A 24,398-nucleotide genomic window follows, 5' to 3' on the forward strand; every position below is an offset into this window, starting at 1 on the left:
TTTGTAAGCATAAGTTGACATTTTTAAGGTGAAACTAATAATAATCTTGACGATTGACACCAAAAATTGACACTTGACAGCCAACTGACAGCAGCGCCGGCGCTTTTTCAACGCTTGTGAGAACAGATACACGGATTTCCGTATGGTCTATTCAGTTTGACGCCAACGCTCAACGCCGAAAATCGAACAGTGCTCGATAAAAAAGCGCCGCGCTTAAAAACCGCCTTCGTGTGAATACATACATGGTTATCCATTTGTGTCATTCAAACGCTTTTTTAACGCGCGTTGAAAAAGCTGCCGTGCGAACGGGGCCTAAATCTTCTATGTGTGCGTTGGCCTCCGGGAAAAAGTTGCGAGTAATAAAAATAAAAACATTTTTCTACAGCAACATTGCTCCCAACTCTGATTTAAATTATCACGAATTTTATACAATATTAATCATAAAACGGGACTTAAAACGCTTAAAACTTAATTACATGCGATTAAGTTTTATAATGAATATTTGCTTCCAACTGTCTTTATCAATGTTCATAAAATATATGGAGGGTAGGTACGTCTACCCACCATAATAAAAAATATATTTGTCAATGACTCTGTCCAACTGCTGTGGTTAAAGTTCATAACGAAAATTTTATTTATTAACTCTTTAAATAATACATACAACGTGTACCGCTACGTACCACTTAAGACTGTAAGTCTGTACCTACATGGATTACAGCAATGCACATATAAAATGTACTAAATGCGGAGCAACGGCTGTTGAAGCAGCCAGAGTGAAATTTACAACTTTAATGGGTTCAGAAGGAACCGAGTCATAACGCATCTGGAAAGCGTATTAATTAACCGTGAAGAAATGTATGAATACAAGTTGGAAATCTGTGTAAAATGCCGTATGTAAAGTGTAGTGTATCTGTGTGTAAAGTGTAATAGGTAGGCATGCCTAATGTTATTTGTATAAAAGGTACTGAAAACTTTGTGAATGCGCTTTATTAATGTCTATTTTTTTATTAAGTTGCCAGTTGCCAGTTTTCAGTGTATATTTTTATATGTAAAACATTTTTTAATAAATAATATATATAATGTTATAAACATAAACATGCCTTTTATTTAAATCAATTGATAATACCACAAACAAGGGGTAATATTTGCATCTTGCATATATTTCGTGATATGAAGATAACAAATATGTTTATCAACAGAATTACTACCTACCAATACCCGCCAGGCTAAACAGGTTGTCAACTTTAGTTCCATTGGTACACAAAGACGGCGCCACTAGTATAAACGTATAAACGGTTGGGGACATTTTTTTGTATGGAGTTACCGTTCTTCTCCTAGTGAGTATTAAAGTGGTAACAGACTATCGCACCGGACCGCGACCTTGGAGCGGTTCTAGGAATTGCTTTACTGGCGTGGGCTTCCACACTATCGCACCGGACCGTCAAAACGGTGCGATCCTAGCTTACAGACTGCCGCACACGTGCGCCAGTGTTGCCAAGTGTCCCATATTTCCGTGTTTTTCATCAAATTTTTGCAATGGAATCCTTTATAATTTTAAATTAAATCTTAAGGGCTTCAATGCGGCTTTGCTTTTTAGAGGTAGGTAGAGAGCCTAAGACAACACAATCCATAGTTTTGCATGAAAATCTTTGCAAATCAGTTTCTTTGAAGCATTGTACCTGCATATTTTTATTTCGTCAACTGGCTACATTGCCGTCCAGTTGCTATGACACCACGAAAATGTATAAGTTTTCAAAAAAGAATGCCTCCAGTGTTATCTAAACAAACTAAAATCGCCTTGGTAGTGGCTACAATTGCCACTAATTTTAGGCGACGTTAAAATATCTGGCAGAGACCTAAGAGAACTGAAATTCTGCACGACCATATCGTCCCAACTGCTCTCAGAAATAATACCAGAGACCTGCCAAGCTATCTTTGAAGCTCTCAAAGACTATATAGAGGTGAAACAATTGTATCTTTTGTCATACCTATGTAGTTAACTTTGTGTATAACAAATGAAACAATTCATTTCCCTTGTCATCACCCAAGTAAATGGCGGTACCAGGATTTGAACCTGGTACCATCAGCTTAATATGCATATATTTAGGTAATGTGTACATATTTTCCCAGTACATGTCATCTTGAAACTTAAGTCATTGACTCATTGTCAATAGCGATGACAGCAAGGTGTCATCTATTGAGCAAATACCATGTGGAGTACTAGTATTTTGACTAGTATGTTTACCTTACTTTTACTTTAGAAAACCTTTTAGTATCTGGAATAAAAAAATAAAACAGCAACTTTTGTGTCAACAACAAACATGTGTAGGTACCTAATGTGAGAAATAAAACAATATGCTATTAATAATCAAATTATTATTATTTATGAATCACAGCTTTTATGGCACCTAATTAGAATGATCATACTAAATACCTAATAATAATTAACAATAATTTTATTATCAGTCACCTCTCTGTCACACCAATTTTGGCAGTATTAAAGGGAAGAAATATATGTTACTTATACTTATTTATAACAATAATATTAGTGTCAGAAAAATACATACTCCCCATGACTCACTAAACTGGCTAACATTTGTAGGATCACTAGACCCTTTCCAAATAATAGTTACAAAATGTGAAAACTGTGCAGTCAACCAATTTGGTTTCGGGGCCACTTCATAACTTGCCACATTATGAAGGGGTACCGAAATCAAATAGGTTGACTGGACTTGAAAATTAAAAGTGTAAATAGTACAGTAAGCTGCAGAGAAAAGGTAGCCTCTGCAGCTTACTGTCCCATATACCTAACATAATATATCATCTCAAGGGGCTATTTTATAAAAAACAGATCTTTAATTGACTTTTTTTTTATTCGCCTCTGAATAGACTCTGACCACACTAACTATGCACAAACGTTGCAATAAGAATGCATACACATCCCTATAAGCTATCCATACTTGATAAGTACTTGGAATGAAAACTCAGGATGGTCAGAATATACTCATACAAGTCATACATTTAAATATGGGTAGTACCAGAGATTCGGTTGGTATATTTCCGTTGAGCCAGCTCCTGTAGTCTTGCTGGACTCCACCTGAAGTTAGCAAGATTTTTGTATGTTATGATTTATTGTTTTTATTTGGTACATTATTGAATACAATTTAAAAAAAACTTGATTTATTTACCAACCTTTTTTCGCTCCCGCCGGTAACATGATCTTAAGTATTCAATTTTTTTCCTGATATCCTGGTGACCGTTGCATTGGGAAAGTATTTTTGATAGCACTCTAAAAGGACTTCGAATGATTGCGAGCGAGCGTCCTTATCAAAATATTTGGCGTGGATTAAGTCCCATAACCACGGGAAATCTTTATACAATTCCAAGATTTCAATGATGGATTGTCTTTCCGCGTCACCTATGATCTCGGGCTCCATGTTGATCACATGATATATATAGTATATTAGAGAAATGGCAGCCTTTAGGGCCTTTGCCAGAGTCAGTGAGAATGGTGACAGGTAGAGAATATCAACAAAATTAATTATAAACTTAACAAGAAAAATCGCTGTACTCCCGTCATAGTAGTATAATTGACGTTTAACATTCCACTGAAAATTAAAGCCGAGGGTCTACCGCGAACCACTTTCGACGTATTGTCTCCCTGTCACACTTACGTACGAATTTATAAGTGCGACAGAGAGGTTACACGTCGAATGTAGTTTGCGGTAGCCCCGCTGTCAAACGGTGCGACGCAGCTTACACACTATGGAAATTGGTGCGGAGCGCACCAGTATTATTATTACCTGTCAGTTGGTGCGACGTGCATGCCCACCGCACCGCTATTAATAATAATTATGTGCGATGGAAGCTTACAGACTATCGATAAATGCTCCGCACCGCACCAAGGTCGCGGTCCGGTGCGATAGTCTGTTACCACTTTTAGGCCCCGTTCGCACGGCAGCTTTTTCAACGCGCGTTAAAAAAGCGTTTGAATGACACAAATGGATAACCATGTATGTATTCACACGAAGGCGGTTTTTAAGCGCGGCGCTTTTTTATCGAGCACTGTTCGATTTTCGGCGTTGAGCGTTGGCGTCAAATTGAATAGACCATACGGAAATCCGTGTATCTGTTCTCACAAGCGTTGAAAAAGCGCCGGCGCTGCTGTCAGTTGGCTGTCAAGTGTCAATTTTTGGTGTCAATCGTCAAGATTATTATTAGTTTCACCTTAAAAATGTCAACTTATGCTTACAAATTCCTGAAATATTCAAGCTATATTCAAATAATACGTCGTAATAGCAAATAAAGTATGGCTTTGCTGAGATGCGTACGTGGCAGTACGACTCACAAGTGATTTTTAAGCGTTCATATGAACACAAATATTGGAAACGGTAAAAAAGCGCCAACGTCGGGTTTTAACGCAACGCTTTTTAAGCTGTCGTGCGAATGGGGCCTTATATTCTTTGACATAGATATATAATATTTAGAGATTACGTCTCAACGAGCTGTCACTGTAACCACTTTTGTTTAGTGTACGATAAACAATTTAACACGGGTTATTCCCACTAGTTACCACCAAGTTCTTACCAGTGGTAACTACTGGGAATTTTTTTCCCACCTTTTACCACTGGTAACTACTGGGGAAAAAAAATCCCACTAGTTACCACCAACTCGGCTTGGTGTAGCACCACCTTGCTGTAGCCATGTCGATAAAGTCATATCGATAAACTATCGACATTTCTTGCAATTTTAATTTTACTTCAAAGGTTTAACGATACCTAAAATGCACAAAAACGCTTTTATTCTTTATTGTGGTTATCAGATCACAATTTTATCGTCACGCCCCAGCAGGGAACCAAGGAAAAGTTCAGATATTTAATTAAAATACATAAATACCTACTAAAACATGTGTTTCGCAATAATTGAATTATTTTATTATATTCTAATATATTTATTATTCATTAGCATTTCAATTATGTTTATGTTTAACGAAGATAACGAAGCTTCTATTAATAGCTATTTCGTTCCGCTGTGTAGCGTTTATCGATATATAACATGATTAAAATCGACTTTTCACATCCCTAAAAGAGCACACATACACACACAGCCTGAATGCACCAAAAAAGGCAACACTTTGATTTGAAGTTCATCTTGTCAACAGTATGGTTGTCCTTTTTTGACAAATGGCATTTTTAAAAGAGCGAGGAGAGAGAAGTGATACTAGTTGCTGCGCCGTCAAAGTGAACAGATAACGTTGGGGCCTTGGGTGTCAAACTCCAGTTTCCTCACCAATTTTCGATTAAAGTGGAGTCCAGACAAGATGATTTAGATGATCAAATGCGTCAATCTGCAATTTTTGATTAATAGTGATACTTGAGCGCTCTACATTTTTTAAAAATGTCCCCAGACGCGAATACTATACTAACGTCAGAAATTGTTAGTCTTGCGTCCGCACCTACATTTTATCGGTCATAATCGGGGGCGTTTGTATAAATACCAATACATATCACCTGATTGGATCAGACAATTTAATCGGATTGGTGAAAAATTGTTCCCGTCTGGACTGGCCTTTAAGCTGTCAAATTATTAAGGTTATGTTAGTTTGTATTTTTTGCCAGGTGAATAAATAAATAGACTTACGCTTTCGTTGATCGAGCGAGACTACTGAGGCTAGCGAGAAAGGTACTTATATTCATTGCTTATGTTTAGCTACTTTTACGTACTCTGCATGTGCTGTAGCTATACTTGTTCACGTGATCGCGTCTAACTATATCGAACTTGTATGTAATTCTAGGAATATCTCATTTACGTCAACAGTGTAGTACTTAGTCCATGGGTTCCCTATATTTTTAGTCCGCGCGCATTTGCATGTTAAAAATTTAATCTCGGCGCGGCGCCCTGACCTAGCTAGGCTATTCGAAATAGGTATATAACATGGTGAAAAAGATTGCCTTACGGCGCCCCTCTTTATTGTCTGCGGCGCCCCAGGGCGCCGTGACGCACAGTTTCAGGTCTGAGTCCCATTTGGCCTTACATCAAGCCACATGGTATTTTTGTAATTTCTTTTATTTTAGTCTTTTAGTAGTTTGTGTCACCATTTAGTGTAGGATTATTGTGTTTCTTAATGAGTAGTAAATAATGTGACATGGTGGCTATGTAGGCCATTGTGGAACTAGTGTGACTTGTGTGTTATTTGTTATGTTCTAATGGATATTTATCAAAAGATTACTCTTTCTTTGTATTGCTAAAACCTTTATTTAATAACTTTGTACATTACCCACTTGCATAGTATAGATTTTATTCTGCTATATTTTGGAGATTAAATTTATTACAAGCTTTTATTTACTTTCACCTGTCCCGTTGTCTGTCGGTCTGTAATTAAATCTTGCAAGTTAAATTTGATCCACTTCCCGGTTTCCAATTGAGCTGAAATTTTGCATGCATGTATAAATCGGATGACAATGCAATATTATGGTACCATCGAGCTGATCTGATGATGGAGACAGGAGGTGGCCATAGGAACTCTGTGATGAAACAACGCAACCTAGTTGTGTTAGGGGATTTAGAATTGTCTCAATGAGTATTAGTTGTCTGTCGTAAGAAAAGTACAGTCAGTGATAAAAGCTTGTACCAAAAATGAAATTATTGCCAAAAACTTATTTTTCTTCTATTCTTTTTCTTGGTGTTGCTGACACTTGCGTCATACACATATTCTGATAGAAATGAAATACCACAACATTCCTTCTATGGTAGTTATTGTGAGACTCCACAGATCATGTGCTACTTGCATTGCAGGTACTCACTGTTACCAGCTTGTGAGCACACAACAACATGCCTCTAGAGACAGCATGTGCTAAGGCAGAGGCGGTGTGTGTGAAGACGGAGCCCGGAGAGGTGTGTGTAAAGGAGGAGGTGGAGTGTGAGGACAGCGGGGTGCGAGGAGTGAGCGCAGCAGCTGCAGAGGCTGGACTGTATATTGATCATGAGGTCAAGGATGAGCTCGTGCTTGGCCCCGAGGAGTGGCACCGACCACAAGTGCTTCAAGGTCTGTTTATGATAAAATTTGCTCTTGAATGTCAAAACCTACCACCATGTCTAACCATTGCCCTGAGATGACAACAGTACAAGAATCTGGAATGATTAACTTGCTTACATTACACTGTAGCTACTTTGCATCAAGATTTTTTTATACATTTGATTACTAATATAGGTCATTATCATCTTCAAATATTGTTGGCTGTGACATTACTTCTTTTCTCAATGTCAAATGGTGAAATTTTTCAAAAACAAATTATTTAGCCCATTGAAATTGTTGCAACTTGGTGCTACAGAAAGGTTGGCTTTTATATGACAACTAGACGGGCCCGCAGCTCAGCTCGCCTAAATGAAATAAAGAGTTTGTCTTATGTTTAGTTAAATACCAATATTATTATGTATTGAACCCTGCCAGGGTTTATAACTTTGATAGGGACTTCTTATTTGTAACCGATATTTGGATAACTTAATTCGCAAATTTCTCAATAAATGATGTGATTTGGTAAAAGGCAAGATTTTTTCATCTACGTAGGTATTTATTTAAAACTTGTTTCAACATAAAATTATGGGGTTGCATTTGAGTTACGCATTATAGGGAGGGGGAAGGGAGTAGGAACCCCCCCGAACCCATCCCCAAAGTTAGGAAATCAATAGTTACCACGAAAATATTTTTTTTAATTTTTGAGGTTATGTTCAATAAAACAACCAAAGCGTACGAAAGGGTAACCAATTTGAATTTCCTATACATATTTTTGAGCACTTTGTCCGTATACATGTTTTTGACCACTTTGTCCGTATACATGTTTTTGACCACTGTATTTCTTTTTTGAAAGCGAGTCGGGTGTGTTGTGAACGCAAGATACCTAACACTCCTCCTCGCTTCGCTCGTCGTCGTACCTAACGGTGACTCTGGCACTGTATTTCGTTCCGTCACTTCCGTCACACGTAATTTCAAACACTCATTAAAAAAAAACTACGCGTCTCCTAGACACAAATCGGGTGTCGTTTGAAAGGGGTGACCAACCCCTATACAATGCCACCCTTCCCCCCGCCCCTCCCTATTGCGTGATTCAAATGCTAACCCAAAATTATTATTTATTTTTATAAGCCCAATTGCAAAAACGTTCATTAGATTAATTTCCGCCTTAAGACAAATATGTACGACCACCGCCCATAAATCGCATTTTCATACAAACGTAAATAGTCCCCATTTCCCTGTCTGGATATTGATATTACTTACGACGGCTACGGTGACGCAACGACCAAAAATGACTCCTGGCTTCCGACACCAGATCACGCCATGTTTCCCGGTCTTGCGATAGCTCTCGCCAGTCGCCATGGCCGAGGTTGAGCAGATCTTGAGCAACCCTTGAGCTCCAAAATATCTGAGCATGCACTTTAACTACATTATAATTTACATTGTTCAGATATTTGTGAATACCTCGGCCGTTCCGATATATCTGATGGGGACTGTTCAGCAAGAAGAAAAAATCCTACCTGGTCGAGTCGTATCGTATTACGCGAGAAAACAGTTCCCGAATTGGTTATATCTGTAAAGTCATTAATAGTTATTTGTTTTACAAGGGGACAAAGTTGTTGTTTAACCGCTCGTGCTAATATTGATACCCGAGCAACCGAAAGATTCCAAAATTGAACCACGAGCGTAGCGAGTGGTTCGAAAAATGGAATCTTGAGCGTTGCGAGGGTTTCAAAGCACGAGGGTTAAACAAAATTTGCCCCCGAGTGAAACACAAAATTTTTCACCACACCAACCCGAAGCAAATATTAAATGTAAAATATCAAACAAAATCAAACCAAATCAAATTCAAATGAATTTTATTAAATATCTATCATCCAAAATCATCATTTAAAAGTCAATTCTTCCAGCAAACATAAGAAAACAACTCAAAATTTGCATTTGTGTACTTTGCCTCACATGGGAATAAAATGCAACTTTGCTATCAGTTTTTGAAGTGCAAAGTAAGCCTTTCCGAGCTGGTGTGGTGAAAAGTATAATTATCACACACACACATTATTACGGGCACCATCCCTTGAACTGATATTTTTGGCCCATCTCGGCAGCCCGTTCCCCGGACGAATGGTAATGTTTGCCGAAGCCGTGAAAGTCAATCTGAATAATATAACTCAAAAAGAAATTTAAAACAATAAAATACAAATTATTAACACGATAATCATACGATAATACTAATTTGATTGATAAGTCATTTACGGCATTTAAGTCACTCGTATGGTTATAGACTAAGGTTGAGGTTGTCAGCACTTTTTATTTTACTTCGTGTAATAAAACGCCGCAATAACTGTATACCAACATGACAAACTTAAACATTGGGTATGTCTGTAGCACCACATCAAATAATTTTGACCACCGAAACGAAACTAACCGATAGTTGCCGAAAATGGTCGATCATCGTAAAATGAAGATTGTTATGAAATTTTCTTTTGCTTATTGTAAATTAAATACGCAACGAAAGCGATAGTTTTTATGCTCTAGTTCTATTCTCATATTTAGATAATAGATTTAAACAGTTTTTTCTTATCATACGTGCGTCGTATTCGAGATACGTGTCAAAAACTTTTTTTGAAATTTGTAAGGCGCCATCTCGCTTCTTCGCTCGTGTTTTATCCCGTTCTGGTTTTTCGATTTTATATATATGATAGCGACAAAACACTCTTGTCCAGTACAAGGTTCTGACCAATGTCCTCATTGTGAAATGATGTGAAAGGATCCCAACCCCTAACTATTAATTGCCGATCCAATTCTTAAGCCCCGTCTCCATATCGCGCGGCAAACCACCGAACATTCACACGGCTGCCGCGCGAGCCAATGTTCGATGGTTTGCCGCGCGATATGGAGACGAGGCTTTACACAAACTCCGTAACCTCCGCACCCCAAGGTCCTGTAGTCTCCACCGCAACTGGTATAAAATCATATGGTTCCTCTACACGATGGCCCAACATATTGGTCCAATATGTTGGGCCAACGTGTAGAGAGGGTAGTGGTGGCGGTTGGCTTATGGCGCGCGGGATGGCGATGGGTTGGCCGCGGTGACTGTTATTGTCCGCACATCAAAGGGACTGGGCCAGCGATGGCGTGACGCATCTACACGTGGCCCAATCCATAGTGCGTGCTCGAACGCGATCGAGTGCGGACGTTTGTACTCAGTATCAATTTACGTTTCTTTTTTATTAAAATGACGAGTACGTGGCCTCATTATAGATGTAATGAAGGACTAGGAAATTTACGCAGACAGTACATTTACAATTTAAATAAATAAATATAACAATACATACTTATAGCTAAATAAATGAATATTAGATACATATCTTACTATATACAGGGTGGAAAGATATGTCGGGCCCTGGAGGGAAACTACCTTAAATCCTTAAGTTGGCTCATTTTACTTAAAGGAGACATTCCTTTATTTTTAAAAAGAAATAAAACTGCATTCAAAGATTTTTCTTTTTTTCTTCAATTTTGCTAAAAATATTCTTGAGTACTAAATATTCGATTTTATGGATAATTTGTACGACAGACGAGTGTAAGACCTAATGTTTCTTGGAGAAATGTTATCATTAACATTGACTGTATCGACTAGTAGAAAAAATAGCAAGTGTTTATTTTTTGGAAGTTTTACTTGGTTCGATTCCCGGTCGAGACAAGCGAATTTAAAAAAAATCTTTGAATACGGTTTGGTTTCTTTTTAAAAATAAAGGAATGTCTCCTTTAAGTAAAATGAGCCAACTTAAGGATTTAAGGTAGTTTCCCTCCAGGGCCCGACATATCTTTCCACACTGTATAGTAAGTACATACATTGCACAATTTGCATAGCTATGTTGGTAAGCTAGTATGTAACAAAATTAATTAAAATTAAAATATGCTATAAAATAATTTAAGCAAATTATATGGTAACATGAAATTAAAATAAGATATTTAATTAATTTAATTCTTTAAAAAAATCTAACATTCATTTATTTTCGGGAAGTAGGTATCATCAAAAAACTCTTGCAGTTTCTACAACATTTTTTTTAAATTACTTGATTAAAATAATGGTACGTGGCGTATAGATAAATTGCTGCAACGGCTAATGCTTCCACGTCCATCTTGGAAACCGGTTAGATCACAACTGAATGTCGCCATCGTGTAGTTCCGTTCCAACCACCACAAGGTCAACCAACTCGCTGGCGCAGCGCTGGGCCATCGTGTAGAGGAGCCAATACATTGGTTCCAAGGCAGAGTAGTTAGTATGTTTCTGTTTAGCCGCATACTCCGCAGTCGAACCAGCAGCACTGACTGCTGAAACACGTTGCGTTGCGTCCCATAAGAGGCACCGACCCTTCTATCCAGGAACCAATGTAAGACCATCTAGCCGTTTGCCATCAGCACGGCACTAACCCGGAGGCTCCAGGACACAGGGAACGTTGGCTGAGACCAAAACCCTGCGATTCCTGCGAACTAGGGCAAACCTTGGCTTATCGGTGATACTTGGTAATTCGGTGATAATGCATTGTTAAATTACGCTGAGCTCACAATGCTGAAATGTAAGCAATTAAATCGCTGCCAACCCGATTTCAAGCATAAAAACTGCCAGCTGCCAACGATTTTATAGCTCGCATTTCCTCATGGTGAGAACTGTGTAAGATTATAACGGAGTATCACCGAATTACCAAGTATCACCGATAAGCCAAGGTTTGCCCTACCTCATTTATCGCGTGCTGACGCGAATACGCCCAGTTAATTGGCAAATTATATGTGTTCCAAATGTTATATATATTATGTCATAAAATTAATATACCTATTTCGACCTAAAATAGATCGTAATCGTAATAACAAATGGTGACAATACGTTTAGCGCGAGCCTTGCGGCGCAAGTACTTACCGAACGACAGTAGGTACTCATTGCGTCGAAATAGGGTTTATTACAGGCTGGAAGGCAGTTGTGTGTTGTTGATATTTGTTATATGATACCTATTACCTACCTAAGTACTGTTGTTGTTTTTAGTTTAATTGAGCGCATCGCCAACAAACTGTTTTACAGTTTGGCGAAACTTTAATTATAGGTAACACTGTACTTTGTGTTCTGTTAAATAAATTAAAAAAAAAAAAAAAAAAAAAACTTAACAAAAAATTTACAAAGCAAAACATTATCATAATGGGGAGTATATTACTGCAATGTTCTGCCGCCAGAGTGCAGCACTAATTTATTTAGTAAACCATAGAGTAACTTATACATACTAGGCCTTAAACAGTTTTTTGACAAGTTTTCACTATGACATTGATGCATCAAGGCGGTTTGTTTACAGGTGGCCTACCGCGAAACGCGTAAATGGAAATTTCGTTATCTGCCTCTCTATCGATCGAATAGGCAAGAGTGATAGAGGCAGAAACCGAACTTTCGATTTCTGCCTCTCTACCACTCTTGTCGTGTTTCATGGTAGGCCATGTGATAGAGCAAGTGACGCCCTCTACTCTACAGGCAGAGTTTTGCGTAATATGAAGGTTGGTTGTCAAAATAAAATCATTGGCGGAAAGTTGATTGACAAATGAAATTCGTATAATAAATTTAATGTTCGGGGAAAGGCAGAACATCATTATTTTAATTTACCGAAATTTTTAAAGTCTTTAATTTTTAAAGTTTTTCACGAATATTGTAATTTTGTGTTTCAGTGCGTTCGGAGGGCAGCGCCGCTCGCGCCAGGGAACAGCTGGCGATGGCTTGTTCTGTGGTGCTCGAGCGCCTCCGCGGCGACGCGACTGTTCACAGTGGAGCCAAACCATATAGCTGCGGACACTGTGGAAAACGTTTCAGAAACAAGTCTATCATAAGGAAACATATTCAACTCACTCACTTAGGACAATTTCCTTGTGATTTTTGTGGTTCTACATTCGAATCTGAACGGCTTGCAATGGAACACGAGAAAAGCGGACATGGTGTTACAAATTCCATTTGTGCTAAACATGAGTATACAACAAATTCCAAGAAAAGTTTACCGACTCATTTAAAGAGTCACTCTTTTAAAATTGATTTACAGAAATAAATTATTCACATTGGAGAAAAGACTCACTAATGTAGTCATTGCGACTACAAGTGCAGTGCTAGTCTAGTGCTATGTTACAAAGTCACGAAATGATACATACTGCTAAATATATGAGATGTGTAGCTACACATAGACCGCAGGTCCGCGGGCCACGAGCAAAAATCGTCAGTCATCGCCTCCCGCTTGATACTTTGTCAGATGACAGTTTAGATGCTATCATGAATTAAAAAAATAGTCACCCGGTTGTATCGCGGCGGAAAGACCGTCAGTTGATCATGTCCGCAAATCCATAAGGCGTATATTGAAATGCCTTATGAAATCCTACATGCAAAGTTTCATGATTTTGTTATTACTATAATAAGTCTACGCTCCGACCTACTCGAGCCCATGTTCAAAACCCCGAAAGCTTTCAACTCGAGCTCTCTAACCGCTTTGCTTGCCTAGAGAACTTGGCTTCAGTGGACGAAATCAACGACGGGCTAGTGGAAACTGTCCACACAGTAGGGTCTAAGTTTTTTAGACCCCGCCGTAAAGATAGACCTCAGAAATTGACCGAGCAAACCTTAAACCTCATGGCTGAACGATGCTCGCTACAGTTGCAGTCTCCCGATGACGCGGAGTCATATAGGCAGCTCAATAGACGTATATCTAAGTCCTTGCGACATGATCTGCGTCTCTTTAATACTAACCGTATTAAAGAGACTATTGAGCGAAACCAAGGCTCCAAAGTGTTCGCAAAGGACAAGTCTATTGGGCAAAGCCAGCTGACAAAGCTGAAACGGGAAGATGGCAGCATAGCGTCGAGCAAAGCGGAGGTTTTAGGTGAGATCGAGAGGTTATATGGACAGTTATACACTTCGATCGCAAAGCCCGTTGACAGCTTGGTAGGAGATCCAAGAGCCAAGCTGTCCCGACATTATACCGAAGATATCCCGGACATCAGTCTGTACGAGATTAGGATGGCCCTGAAGCAGCTTAAGAACAACAAGGCGCCGGGCAAAGACGGAATCACTTCAGAGCTTCTGAGAGCGGGTGGAACACCGGTACTTAAAGTCCTCCAGGAAGCTCTTTAATTCCGTCTTGTCCGAGGGCATAACGCCTGAAACATGGAATAGAGGCGAGGTGGTGCTGTTCTTCAAAAAAGGTGATAACAACCTATTGAAGAACTACAGACCCATCACGCTTCTGAGCCATGTCTATAAGCTGTTTTCAAGCGTCCGACCGCCGGCCGACCGGCGTCGAACCGTCTCGAACACAGACTTGATGACTTCCAGCCTCCCGAACAAGCCGGTTTCCGAAAAGGCTATAGTACCATAGACCACATCCATACGCTGCGGCAAGTTATACAGAAGACCGAAGAGTATAACTTGCCATTATGCTTAGCGTTTGTGGACTATGAGAAAGCCTTCGATTCGGTGGAAACATGGGCGGTGCTTGAGTCTCTTCAGCGATGCCATATTGACTATCGGTACATCGAAGTGTTGAAGTGTTTGTATAGTAACGCCACCATGTCGGTCCGAGTACAGGAGCAGAGCACGAGGGCGATTCCATTGCGAAGAGGCGTAAGGCAGGGAGACGTTATCTCTCCGAAACTGTTTACTGCCGTAATGGAAGACGCCTTCAAGCTCCTGGAATGGGAAGGACTTGGCATCAACATCAACGGCGAATACATCACTCACCTTCGGTTTGCCGACGATATCCCTAGGCACAAATCAGGACAATCTCATAGCGGCTACTACTCGGCAAGATGTTGACGTGCTTGCACTTAACGAAACTTGGCTGACTGCAGAGGGCGACGGGCGGGCCCCGGTGATCCCAGGGTACAAGTTGCGACACATACCCAGGCCTCAGGGTACTCGTTCGCGAGGGGGAGGCGTTGGGTTTTATATTAAACGCAATCTTAATGCCCGTACATTCCCCCACCCCGTCGATCCTCTGCATAGATTAGTTGAGCAAATGTGGCTTACTATGACGGTGAATGGGAGAAAGCTAGTTATTGGTACAGCTTATCGGCCACCTTGGATGGACGTGGATTTATTTTTTGACGCAATTTCTGACACAATTAGTTCAATTCCGAATTATGATAATTTAATAGTATTAGGAGATTTCAATATAAATTTGTTAACAAATGCTGACTCAAGAATAGTTAAATTTAATAATTTTTTGACATGTTTTCAACTTACACAACTAGTTTCGCAACCTACGCACTTTACAGAAAAAAGCCAGACTCTGCTTGATGTGGTTTGCACGGATATGAAGCCAAAAAATATATCCATTGAACATGTAGGCACACTCTACGGACACTGCCTCATAGTCTGTGAATTTAATATCAAACTAGAAAAGCCTAAACCATATCACATAACCTACAGGCCTCTCAAAAACATACAACTTGAATATTTTGATAGGGACTTGCAGTGTGTGACTTTGGACCCTCTGTTGAATTCCGGAAATGTCAATGACATGGTTAGAGTATTCAATAAGAACTTACTTTTCTTATTCGACCTTCATGCGCCTCTAAAAACAATCACACTCAAGGGAGGTTCTCACCCCTGGATTACAGACACAATCAAGGATATGATGCGGCTGCGTGATAAGGCTGCAGCTGACTTCCATAAGAACCGGTCTGAGGGAAAACGACAATATTATAAGGACATGAAATCCATAGTAAATAAGGCTCTGTACTGTGAGAAATCAGCGTATTATAAACTTAATATAAATAATAAAATAAACGAACCAAAATCGCTATGGAAAAATTTAAAATCTACTTTATTGCCCAAGAAAAATACAGAACTGCCCAACTCATTCAGCGACCCAGAAGTAATTAACACACATTTTCTGACCCTACCGGGCACTCCAGACATTAGAATATCTGACCTCACTTATTTTGAATATCATAGATTTAATGACTCTGTCTTTCATTTGCACCCATCAAGCTCTGATCAAATAATTAAAATTGTTAAGAGCCTTAAGTCTAATGCCGCGGGCTGTGATGGCATTAATTTAAACATGCTATTATTGACTTTTCCTCATACTGCAGACATAATTACCAAAATAATAAATATCTCTTTTTTGACATGTACATTCCCTGACATCTGGAAATTAGCAATTGTTCGCCCACTTCCTAAAATATCAAACCCATCTGAACTAAAAGATTTGAGGCCCATTAGTATTCTGCCATGTCTCTCTAAAATAATAGAAAAAATTGTAAGTAAACAACTAACTGACTACTTAGAGACCAACAATATCTTACCAGATGTTCAGTCGGGTTTCAGAAAGGGGCGAGGCACAGCGACTGCCTTGCTGGATGTCACTGACAATATCTTGTGTTCCCAGGATAAAGGGATGTGCACACTGTTAGTACTGCTAGATTTTTCCCGGGCTTTTGACTGTTTAAATATTAATCTGCTCTTATCTAAGCTTACTTACTATGGATTCGATAATAATGCTGTAAAGTGGTTTGACAGCTATCTTAATAATCGCTCTCAATGTGTTAAACTAACTCAGAGCAACGGCACCATAAAGACCTCGGTTCAGGCTAGCCTTAAGAGAGGCGTTCCGCAGGGATCGGTTATCGGTCCAATCTTATTTATTCTATACTCTGCTGATATAGGGACGCAGATCACACACTGTAAGTACCACATTTATGCAGATGATATTCAAGTGTACATTTCTTGTAAGCCAGATGAAGCAGATAGTGCAATTGGAAAACTTAACCACGATCTTAGCAAAATTGCATGCTGGGCCAAAAATAACTGCCTAATGCTCAACCCTAGCAAGACCAAATATTTAGTCTTTGGCAGCAAACAACAACTAGCGAGGTTTACCCCCACGGCCAATGTGTTATTGATGGGGCAATCCATTGAGCAAGTTCAGGAGGCTCGTAATCTCGGGCTCCTCATGGATAGTTGCCTTCGGTTTGAGCGCCACACTGTTAATGTTATCAGAAGCTGTTTTTATAAACTTAAAATTCTTTATAAGATAAGGCCATATATAAATGAAAATGTGCGTATAAGGTTAAGGTAGAGTCTCTTGTTCTTTCTAAATTAAATTATGTTGACAGTGTATATGGTCCCCGACTTCTTGCCAAGACAAAGAAGCTTATTCAACGCGTCCAAAATGCCTGCGCACGTTTTTGTTTCAGCATTCCTTCAAGGGCACATGTCACTCCATTCCTCAACAAACACAATATGCTAAAAATGCAGCATCGACGCAAACTCCATTTAGCTTGTCTTCTTTTTGGTGTCTTGAAGTTCAGTGCCCCACGATATCTTTACGATAAGCTGACGATCAATAGGACGCGTGAACGCCGGCAGTGTGCGATACATCTACTTCCACCTCGACATGCTACATCAGCGTTCCGTGGTAGTTTCCGATATGCAGCAGCAAAGATTTGGAATAATATTCCTCCGCCAATAAGGAACCTGCAAAATGTTAACACTTTTAGGTGCAAACTTAAACAGTTTATGTATTTACACCAAAAATCACAGGAAACTTTGAGTCATGACACTAGTTGCATATAACTTGTTTTGTCTCTCGTATTTATATAGACTTACCGTTCGTTTATTGTCCCTTTTGCTTTGCCATATCGCTTCTTTTTTTCACTTCTTTATAATTTTAAGTTACGCCTACTTATATTGTGTTGTCCATCTTCTTATAGTTTATCTTTTCCCATGGTGGGACCATGCCATGCCACGCTTGTAGATAGTTTTAGTTACGCAAGTCGCCGCTGGCGCTAGCAGCTGCAGGCAAGCGTTGACGCATGGTATGGTCGCGTTCATAATATTACGTCTACTATAAATTTTTGTCTATGTTTATGCTTTTCTTTTCATTTTGTTTTGTTTCGTTTCTTAATTAGTTTTCTTGTATTTTGTATTTTCTGTTTTCTTAATTATTTCTTCTGTCTTTCTTTTGCAATGTTTTAATATGTATCTTTTTGTGTTATCTGTCGTGGCATCACCGAATGGGCCCTACGGAAGACCAGCGCTGGCTTTATAGCTAGCATTATGCTGAGTTGGGTCCATTTCGTGATGCACACTTATTGTTCTCTTCTGTTCTTGCTGTTGTTGTCTGTACATGTTCGTACATGTTTTGTGATCGTCACGAATAAAAATCTTTTTTTTTTATCTATCTTATATCGTAGTCATGGCAAAGTCGGTGGAGGAACTCAGCATGATGCTCGATGACCTCAACCGAGTTTCACAACGGGTGGGCTTGAAAATGAACATGGACAAGACGAAACTTATGTCAAATGCCAATGTTGTGCCCATCCCAGTCTCTGTTGGGAACTCGGTACTCGAAGTTGTTGACTCGTACATCTACCTAGGACAAGTAGTCCAATTAGGTAGGTCCAACTTCGAGAAAGAGGTCAACCGCCGAATCCAACTCGGTTGGGCAGCGTTCGGGAAACTACGTAATGTCTTTTCGTCCGACATACCTCAGTGCCTCAAGACGAAAGTCTTTAATCAATGTGTGTTACCAGTGATGACTTAAGGCTCCGAAACGTGGTCTTTCACTATCGGCCTCATCTCAAAACTCAAAGTCGCTCAACGAGCTATGGAGAGGGCTATGCTCGGAGTTTCTCTACGTGATCGAATCAGAAATGAGGAGATCCGTAGACGAACTAAAGTCACCGACATAGCCCACCGGATTAGCAAGCTGAAGTGGCAATGGGCAGGCCACATTGCACGCAGAGAAGATGGTCGATGGGGTCGAAAAGTGCTCGAGTGGAGACCACGGACTAGCAAGCGCAGCGTAGGACGTCCACCCACAAGATGGACAGACGATCTTGTTAAGGTCGCCGGAAGACGCTGGATGCGGGTCGCTTCCAACCGGCACGTATGGAGGTCCAAGGGGGAGGCCTATGTTCAGCAGTGGACGTCTTATGGCTGAGATGAATGATGATGATGACTATAATAAAAAGGTACAGCGCTTAAGTTTTACATATTTATACAAGTAGCTGACGGTCTGTCCACCGCTATACAACCGGCTGACGGTTTTTATTATTTATAATGACATCTAAACTATCTTCTGACAAAGTATCAAACGGGAGGCGATGACAAAATTTATTTAATTTTTTTACATGTTTCGCTGGCTGCCATTCCTCACCCCCCAACGGAGCGCCAGCTGACGTCCATGGTGGTCATCATATATAGCCGTTAACCAATATACGAGTTATCACCCGGGAGGCGATTGGTCATGGAAATCTGTTCGTGGCTCGCGGTCTATCATACTCATAAATCCGATTTACATGTCAAAATGCTACACGTGTGTCAATGATAACTAACACTAACACTAACAATCTTGTGTTGATTGTCCGAGTGTCATTCTTTAACTAGTGATACGGCGCCAATCGGACAACACGTTGAGATTTCGCATAACGTAATGCTCCTAATTCAAATTGGCATAGATTACCCATAACTTTATTTCGCATAACTGAGTACGCAATACGCATAATGTTAATGCGCATAACGTATATTGTTATAACGATGACTTAGGATAAATGTAATAAGCATAACGTTACTTTGCATAATTATTAAATGGTATAAATATAAAAGGAAGAAAACAGACGTCACCAAAAAGCGGTATTTGGAAGCAATTGCAGCCAATTTAAATTTAGGTTGGATGGTTTTCTCCATCCTACCGATTTATAGGTATAGATTATATTCACCAGTTAGAGGTACTGAAAAATGTAATTATGACTGTATATATTATTTTTCTCAAAAATGGACGGCAAAGTCGACTTCGCCGCTTAAAAAATAGGTTGCGAAGCGCGTAGTTTATGGTCCGTCAAAAATTAAAAAGTTAAAAACATTGCAGTCTCGATTTTGGGACTGCAATGTTGCATACAAATTCCATTATTTGTCGAGTTCCAAACTTTTTAAAAGTTGAAATGGCCATATCAAATGAAGGCACAGGCCCATTAAACAGCCAAACAGATGATTAGTACCGCGACTATTTAGCTGTCTCAAATAGGTTGGCGTATTTTCGGCAGAAAAATACACTTCTATTTTTTTATTAAAAAAATAAAAAGGCGGCAAAGCTAATTTTTTCAATTGTTTCTACTTTTTTCTGTGAAAATATATACTTCAGAAAGTTGCTTTTGTAAAATATTTCTATGATATTTATATTTCTTGCACCATTTTTGAGAAAAGCACTATATATGACTCGGCTGGAAGGCTACTTGCTGGCTTCGGATTCAATTAAACGGACTCCCAAGGTCGTCCGTTTAAAACGAATCCTCAGCCTGCAAGTAGCTACTTCCGAGCCTCGACAATAATGTACTATTATTTATTTAATAGATCTGAAGAGTTAATCAGGATGTTAATATTCTATTGTAAAAAAAACCTAACATCGAAGGCTAAGGCCTTCCGAACCTTACCTAGCCGAGTTGTTTAAGTTGGTTTTGCCCTGATCCATCTAATACGCTCACTTTATAAAATTATGCTAATTCATTTTAAGACAGTTAAAGTTATAGTTAATAATGTTATGCATATTTAAATTATGCGGAGTCATTATTATGCGCAATTAGTGTTATGCTTCTTTATCATTATGCATGTTTAATGTTATGGACAATTATTTATTTTAATTATTATTATGTCAAATCTGTTATGCGAATTTATATTATGCCAATTAATACGTATTAAGGGGCACCCTAAATTAATAAAATAGATAGATAATCCGTTTAAATTGTTTTGTTAACTTGTTTTCCAGTGTGTTCGGAGGGCAGCGCCGCCCGCGCCAGGGAACAGCTAGCGATGGCTTGTTCCGTGGTGCTCGAGCGCCTCCGCGGCGACGCGACTGTTCACAGTGGAGGCAAACCATACCGCTGCGGACACTGTGGCAAGCATTTCATGAACAAGTCTGTTTTACGAGAACACATTCAACACACCCACTCATTGATCGGACAGAAACCATTTGCTTGTGATTTTTGTAGTTCTACGTTTCAAACAGAATTGCTTGTAACAGAACACGAGAAGAGCGAACACGGTGTTACAAATTTCATGTGTGCTGAATGTGAGTATACAACAAGCTCCAAGAAAAGTTTGGAGACTCATTTAAAAAGTCACTCTTTGGAGAATAATTTCAATTGTAGTCACTGTAGTTACACAAGTTCATGTAAAAGTGATTTACACAAACACCAAACAACGCACATTGCTGGAAATCACTGTGATTTCAAATGCAATGATGAATCAAAACTGCGACGTCACCAGAAGACGCACAACCGGAGGCACCAGAGTATTATTACTAGAAAACAATCTTACAAATGTAGTTATTGCGACTATAAGTGCAGTGCTAGTTCTGTGTTACGGAGACATGAAAGGACACATACTGGCGAAAAGCCTTTTCAGTGTAGCCACTGTGATTACAAATGCAATAAAAAGTCACACTTACGACAACACCTGATGAGACATACTGGGGCGAAGCCATTTCAGTGTAGCCACTGTGATTACAAAGGCAGTCAGAAGTCACACTTACAACAACACCTGATGATACATACTGGGGCGAAGCCATTTGAATGTAGCATCTGCGACTACAAGAGCAATCGGAAAGAACACTTACTAGTTCACCAAAGAATACACACCAGGGAGAAGCCGTACACATGTAGTCATTGCGACTACAAGTGCAGTGATAGTTCAACTTTACGAAGTCATGAAAGGACACATACTGGGGCGAAACCTCACCAGTGTAGCCACTGTGATTACAAATGCAGTCGAAAGTTACACTTACAACAACACCTGATAATACATACTGGGGCGAAGCCATTTGAATGTAGCATCTGCGACTACAAGAGCAATCGGAAAGATCACTTACTAGTTCACCAAAGAATACACACTGGAGAGAAGCCGTACACATGTAGTTATTGCGACTATAAGTGCAGTGCTAGTTCTGTGTTACGGAGACATGAAAGGACACATACTGGCGAAAAGCCTTTTCAGTGTAGCTACTGTGATTACAAATGCAGTCAGAAGTCATACTTACAACAACAGCTGACGATACATACTGGGGCGAAGCCATTTCAGTGTAGCCACTGTGATTACAAATGCAATAAAAAGTCACTCTTACGACAACACCTGATGAGACATACTGGGGTGAAGCCATTTCAGTGTAGCCACTGTGATTACAAATGCAATAAAAAGTCACACTTACGACAACACCTGATGAGACATACTGGGGCGAAGCCATTTCAGTGTAGCCACTGTGATTACAAAGGCAGTCAGAAGTCACACTTACAACAACACCTGATGATACATACTGGGGCGAAGCCATTTGAATGTAGCATCTGCGACTACAAGAGCAATCGGAAAGAACACTTACTAGTTCACCAAAGAATACACACCAGGGAGAAGCCGTACACATGTAGTCATTGCGACTACAAGTGCAGTGATAGTTCAACTTTACGAAGTCATGAAAGGACACATACTGGGGCGAAACCTCACCAGTGTAGCCACTGTGATTACAAATGCAGTCGAAAGTTACACTTACAACAACACCTGATAATACATACTGGGGCGAAGCCATTTGAATGTAGCATCTGCGACTACAAGAGCAATCGGAAAGATCACTTACTAGTTCACCAAAGAATACACACTGGAGAGAAGCCGTACACATGTAGTCATTGCGACTACAAGTGCAGTGATAGTTCAACCTTACGAACACATGAAAGGACACATACTGGCGAAAAGCCTTTTCAGTGTACCCACTGTGATTACAAATTCAGTCAGAAGTCAAACTTACAACGACACCTGATGATGCATATTGGGGCGAAGCCATTTCAGTGTAGTCACTGTGATTACAAATGCAAATATAAATCAAACTTACAAAATCACCTGCTGATACATACTGACTGAAAGCCTTTTATTTGTTTCCACTGCAACTACAGGAGTGGACGTAAATACGCTTTACAAAGACGTCTTAGAAGGAAACATCCTGGCAAAAACCCCTAGTTCCGCAAGTGACGGCAAATATGATCCGCTAGTTACTGATAGCACATGTGTCGGGTGTGGGCTGTGTGATGTGTGTGTCGTGGTTCCCTTGCACGCGCGTGCACGATGTGTTCCCGGTGTCGTGCCGGCGTGTGTCGCGCAGGACGAGCGAGTGCCGTGTGTCGCGGCGAGAGGCTTCTTAAGGTTGCGTTTTCACCAGAGATGTGCGAGGATGCGTGGCGAGAGATGTTTTGTTAAGAACCAACAGAATCACTTCATTTGTTTTCCTCGCTCAGCTGTAGTGATTCTATTGGTTCTTAACACACGCTACGCATCCTCGGACATCTCTGGGCGAAACGCAGCCTTACACAACTTCTTAAGATATGTGAAAAACTATAACCTGATCCTGAAATAAACACTCTATACATATATATATATATATATATATATATATATATATATATATTGCATACTTGGGCGAAAAAGACCAATTACTTGTTTTGAATTTCTGATAGTACATGACTGCACCATTCATTTTTAAACGGATAAATACTACATGAAATAAAATGTTGGTGATGTACATTTTTATTGTTTTATTTTTCATTCCTGTAGTGTGTGTCATAGGTTGATGGGAAACTATTTCGCAGGAGGAACATAGTCAGGCTAAGCTAACTCTGCACCGTTTTTGATAGAGCACAGGACGTGGAAGCGTTATCATAAACGTCAAACTCCTATGTAATTAAGACGTTTTTAATAACACTTGCACACTCTGTGTTATTAAACACGGTAGAGTTAGTTTAACCCGACTCTACCTACTCGCGGCGCGCGGATTAGGAGTAGAGAAGTGGCCGGGGCGATGTGTGCGCGGCCGTGACTCTACTACTGGCGGCTATTTATTTAATAAATTTTAGTATATCATTCTCTCAACAATAATGGCAATCGCTTTCGTGAAAACAAGTGCCTACGTCAATTCTTGGGATTAGTTGCCAAGCGGACCTCATGCTCCCATGAGCTGTGGTAAAATGCCGGGACATCGCGAGGGAGACAAGGGTTTATTATATCTATCCTTTCGCCAATCACTTTTCGCTATGTTGATGTTAAGAAGGACAGAGACACAACATATAGCTTTCTCAACAGAGTGTCCTAAAAAAGGGTAAATGTAATAATCCCGTCACCAGGGCCACAGTCTATACTTACAATTACTTATTACTCTGTGCCAGGGCTATGACCGCGAACCACTTCGTTTGTTTTATTGTCTTTTTGCCTCTATCATTTAAATGATACAAGAGCGACAGAGAAGCAAATAGACGAACGAACTATTGAAGAGGTTGGCGGTAGGCGCCACTGTAACTACCATCCTGACCAGCTACACGTTAATACTAG

The 24,398-nt window shown here is 39.8% G+C and overlaps 1 protein-coding gene across 1 annotated transcript in view; it reads left to right on the forward strand.

Annotated features, from left to right (window-relative positions):
* LOC134800719 (gastrula zinc finger protein XlCGF26.1-like) overlaps positions 1–23,266 on the forward strand; it is a 140,175-nt gene extending 116,909 nt beyond the window's left edge. The window contains exon 4 of the mRNA XM_063773235.1: positions 21,777–23,266. Within this exon, the coding sequence (XP_063629305.1) occupies positions 21,777–21,781 (5 nt within the window). The 3' untranslated portion in view covers positions 21,782–23,266. The remainder of the gene's footprint in view (positions 1–21,776) is intronic.
* The last annotated feature ends 1,132 nt before the right edge of the window (positions 23,267–24,398 follow it).

The sequence above is a fragment of the Cydia splendana genome, chromosome 20, assembly GCF_910591565.1.
Source record: "Cydia splendana chromosome 20, ilCydSple1.2, whole genome shotgun sequence".
NCBI lineage: Eukaryota > Metazoa > Arthropoda > Insecta > Lepidoptera > Tortricidae > Cydia > Cydia splendana.